Source organism: Maniola jurtina, chromosome 2 (genome assembly GCF_905333055.1).
Source record: "Maniola jurtina chromosome 2, ilManJurt1.1, whole genome shotgun sequence".
NCBI lineage: Eukaryota > Metazoa > Arthropoda > Insecta > Lepidoptera > Nymphalidae > Maniola > Maniola jurtina.
Window position 1 is genome coordinate 1,404,668 of NC_060030.1, and position 4,947 is coordinate 1,409,614.

At 39.5% G+C, this 4,947-nt stretch overlaps 1 protein-coding gene across 1 annotated transcript; it reads left to right on the forward strand.

The window, feature by feature from the left end:
* Window positions 1-654: 654 nt before the first annotated feature.
* LOC123873506 (protein adenylyltransferase Fic) lies at window positions 655-4,480 on the forward strand. Its single transcript, XM_045918361.1, has 3 exons — window positions 655-1,837; window positions 2,350-2,547; window positions 3,353-4,480. Exons 1-3 carry the CDS (start codon window positions 804-806, stop codon window positions 3,483-3,485), a joined length of 1,365 nt encoding a protein of 454 aa, XP_045774317.1. The 5' UTR covers window positions 655-803; the 3' UTR covers window positions 3,486-4,480.
* Window positions 4,481-4,947: the final 467 nt, after the last annotated feature.

Here is a 4,947-nt window from a genome sequence, read left to right on the forward strand (position 1 = left end):
GACACTGTTTCCTGTCATGCAGCCTGTGAAAAGTGTCAAAAAAGGTGTGCCAACATAACAAAGTTAATTCTAGGTTTTTATCTATGCCATTCTAATTAATAAAAGTGTTAGAACAAGAAGGCGCCGCCACATGCTTGCAACTTAGAACATACCTACAGAGGGTATCCGCAAACACCTCACCCACAGAGTATTTTTAGGGTGAACGGACACTTATCCGAGCCGAACGCGTCGAAAAAGTCGAACGAAACGAATTTTAGAATTCTGTATGTGAAATCTCATGAAACCACGCACACTTCTCCGCGTCGAATCATCCGAATTGGAAGAATATATTTTCATATGCAGAATTCTAAAATTAGTTTCGTTCGACGCGTTCGGCGCGTTCGGCTTGGATAAGTGTGCGTTAACCTTTATACACAGTGTTGGACTTGTAGCCAATCGGACTGAACGACAACCTCTGCTGGGCTGCGCTAGTCGTTCAATCGTTAACAAGCATACGCAAACACTCATCCACACGCTTGCCAGTGCTTCTTATTTGGTGTTTGTCGCAAGCATGTAGAGCCACTACAAATTCAAGAAGGTGCGCCAACGTAACAAAGTCAACTAGGTTTTGTCTATGTCATATTCTCATTCTGCTGTACATTGACATGCCTGTCAAAATGGCTGTCAAACTGTGAACATATACGTGTTTTTCTGTTATTTGCAATAGGTGATTTTATTGCGATACACGATGAAATTAAAATTATTTACAGTGACCAATTCCGTCAGTTTATCAGCGAGATTAGTTTTGGTGAGAAAAAGTTATAATGTACTTCGTAAATAGATCGCCACAGTCATTACAGGTCGAAAACATGAAGTGCGAATCAGGGAAGCAATTTCACGTGAAAATGATTGTGGATAAATGTAAAACAGTGCTGATACTATCAAGTCTGGTTTGTACGTTTGCTGTTCTGATTTCCTTGCACAAGCTGCTAAGCCATGATATTAGGATATCGAAGCCGTTTTCACCGTTGCCAGCTGGTCTGTACGGGACATACCTTGAAACTTTTGTGGAGCAGTCGCCGCTTCCTGCGAAACAAAGGGACAAAGCTCACGATGCGGAAGCCGTAGTATCATTAAACGCGGCGTTAGAGATGAAGAAAGTAGGGAAGGCGGAAAAAGCATTAAAACTGTTCCAGCATGCATTCGCGTTGTCCCCCAAACACGCAGACATTCTAAATCACTATGGAGAATTTCTAGAAGAGACCAAAAAGGATGTAGTGAAGGCCGACCAGCTGTACACATTAGCTTTAACAAATTATCCAGAGCATTCTGGCGCTTTAATGAATAGACAGAGAACTGCAAGTATTGTAGAGAATTTAGATAGGGAAATGTTGAGAAAGATTGATGAGAAGCGAGACACTCTGCTCTCAATACCTGAGAATAATGCTGCTCTGTGCCGAGCGAAAAAAGAAGCTTACTTTCAACATATTTATCATACTGTAGCTATTGAAGGCAACACTATGACTTTGCAGCAAACTCGCAGTATACTAGAAACTAGAATAGCAGTTGCAGGGAAGAGCATAGCAGAGCACAATGAAATCCTTGGTTTAGATGCAGCTATGAAGTATATAAATGCTACATTATTGTATAGAATAAGAGACATCACCATGGGAGATATATTAGAGATACATAAAAGAGTGTTAGGGCATGTAGACCCAGTGGAAGGCGGTCAGTTTAGAAGGACCCAGGTGTATGTGGGAGGTCATATTCCTCCAGGACCGATGGAGATTCCAAAGCTCATGGGTCAGTTTTTGGAGTGGGTGAATTCTGAAGATGCTTTGGAGCTACACCCAGTGAGGTATGTTTTACTGCTATAAATTTAATTGATATGAATCATTGGGCAAATGTTTATAGCTTGTAACATTATACAATTGTATAGAGACTATATATTTTATCTATTAGACAATCATATTGTGTAGGTGATGCTGGTGTGGTATGATCTCATGTTACAGTGCTCAAATTAAAATTCTATGTAGTCATTTCAGAGTCTAGAGTTAGACATGGACTGTGAAATTGTAGTTGGAATGCAATTATTGTGCAGAAACAACTATATCTCAACTACTGACTGACTGTATGACTGCTTGCAGTCATCTACACACTATGAACTTTATGTCAACGGCACACAGACTGCAAAGTCAAGCATTTGTGTAAAGTGACTGATTTTGCAGTCAACTTGTTTTTTATTTTGGTTCATGTTTTGGCAGGCTAGCTTATATCAGGTCTTGAATTTCCGATTTTTAAAGGATTGCAAATCCGCTCTCGCAAAGTTTTGCCAGACAAACTTATTGTTAAAACCCGTAAAACTTTCAGATATGCAGCCCTTGCACATTACAAGCTGGTATACATCCACCCGTTCATCGACGGCAACGGACGCACGTCGCGCCTTCTCATGAACCTACTGCTGATGCAGGCGGGCTACCCACCCGTTATAGTGGCCAAGCAACATCGCCACCTCTACTACCAGCACTTGCAGACTGCCAACGAGGGAGATGTCAGGCCTTTTGTGAGGTACTTGCATCACGGTTACTAACTATAAAACACACGCCTGAAAAATATGTGGGACATCATGAACTTGAAAATACAAATCATTTTCCTTATTTGTACTGGGAAAAAGACACCCATGTTGATTTCTTTAAAAAAAAATTGGTTGTCTGTAAAGTCGGTTTACTGACGATAGTTGAACGTGACAACAAAGGCCGATTGTGCTTCTTTGTCGCTCGTTCCGCGCTCTCGCTTGCACTTCAAGCCTTACATGGAACGCCTCAGAGCGAGGTAACGCCGCATGAGTCATGTTTTTTCGTGCGTGCAGCCGGCTCTATCGAATTATAAGACGTTGTCACGTCAAAAACCGGCCAAGTGCGAGTCGGACTCGCGTGCTGACAGACAGACAGGGTTCCGTTTTTCCTTTTGAGGTACGGAACCCTAAAAATACGTCAGCCATCTTACATCAGAAAATGGTTGTTGTTGTCTTAACAAACACCCTAAACAACATTGGTTAATTAACATGGTACAGCCTTATTGATTTCTTCGCAAAAATCTGCAATCTTTAATTTGAAAATGAACATCATTTTCGCAATCAGTAATGATAAACCTTAGAAATGTCACCTACTGATTGATTTCTTTAAAAAAATTGTTGGCATCTTGAATTTGTAAATGGACATCATTAGTTGTTTGATGTTAGTTTTGCAATTTTGTAGTTTCTTGTATAGTTTACTTATACACCTAGTTATTTCATTTGCCTTAAAATAGATAATTTTCAATGGTTTAATTGTAACTTTCAAAATAAATTTAATTTTACTGTGTGATTTTTCAGATTCATAGCGCAGTGTACGGAGCGAACACTCAACCTGTACCTGTGGGCCACCAGCGAGTACAGCCCCAGCGTGCCCGCCATCGGCCACCCGCACATCCTCACCGGCGAGGGCTTTGACGACGACCTGCTATGATGATGTCCTTACCCACTGCTGCCTCACAGGGAGATGGCAATGCACAGTTACATCTGCCTTCTTCTAAATGTGAAAATAAAGTAGGAGAGAGTCCTTTCGTTCTCAAATTAGAGTAATAAATTATTGCTTTAAATAGATATAATAGTCCACTATCAAATTTCAATTTGTTAAAATGTATTTTGTGTTTTAAAACTTTGATCCTTGCCAGATGCCAGACTGTTTTCCTAGTACCTACTTTTCTGAAGTTTTTGTGTTCAACTTACATTTAATTCAATTTCATAAACACTTAGCTAAAAAGACAACTTCTTTAGAAAAAGATTTTAATATAACTCTGATTTTGCAAGTGCATAAAAATGTACGCCCGTCGCCCAGTATTGATTGATTTTAACCAAAGAGATTACAGAGCTAAGAGTGATTAGACTGCGGCCACACCTGCGCGTCATGAACGCGGGATTTTTACGTACAAGTATAGTGGGTGTGTATGGCGTCATTAAATATCGTGGGAGGCGACCGAGGCGCTTCATAGTCACTTTCGCGCAGGTTTTATAGTTTTAATACTTTTTGAAGTGCATTTTTTTTACATAAAATGTACAAGAATGTCCTATAAGTATGGTGAATAACTTAGTATGCTCTTGTAGTAGTGGAGAGGTGTGGAAGGGATGCCAGTTGACGAATCACTGAGCTCCACGTCACATCATCACACCCCTCCCGCAGGAACCTACTCAGTTATGCGTCATGCCTGTAGTTTGTAAATAATGTGTATTTATTTATTTGTAACATAGGAGTGTTCTGTGATACATAATTTATAATCGGCTACGTGTTATTTATTATGTAAATTGTATATAGAAATTTTTGTTTAAACCTAGTGGGTAAATAGTACTTTACCTTTACATGACTTTTAATATGCATTTAATATTGAAAATGAAATAACTAAGGCATAATAATGTTCATCTATCCATACTAATAATGATAATATAGTAAATGCGAAAGTATGTCTGTGCTACATTTTCACGGCTCGTTAATACGAAAGCTAAAGAGATAGCTTGCATCGCGGGACTATGTTAGTACATTTTTTTTTTTTCCTTACCATAAAGCTCCATTATATAATGGTAGCTTTATTCCTACTACGATCTAGCCTATGGGCTAATAAGTAATTTTATTCTAGCTTAAACTTCTACTTATGAATAATTTCTAAATCTAATTTCAGTCCAATAACTGTCCTTAGTTTATTCTAATATGCTTACATGTTAGTACATAAGCTACTTTTTCTCCCGAAAAGCGAGCAAAGTCGCGGGCATCATTCAATAATCTACCTACATTTTGATGTGACAACGTCTTATAATTCGATAGAGCCGGCTGCACGCACGAAAAAACATGACTCATGCGGCGTTACCTCGCTCTGAGGCGTTCCACGTAAGGCTTGAAGTGCAAGCGAGAGCGCGGAACGAGCGACAAAGAAGCA

Excerpts from the sequence above, each read along its gene's own strand:
- LOC123873506 (XM_045918361.1), top strand. The coding sequence starts at position 804 with ATGTACTTCGTAAATAGATCGCCACAGTCATTACAGGTCGAAAACATG. Across the intron at positions 1,838-2,349 it reads TTGGAGCTACACCCAGTGAG|ATATGCAGCCCTTGCACATT; the intron begins GTATGTTTTACT and ends TAAAACTTTCAG. Across the intron at positions 2,548-3,352 it reads GATGTCAGGCCTTTTGTGAG|ATTCATAGCGCAGTGTACGG; the intron begins GTACTTGCATCA and ends GTGATTTTTCAG.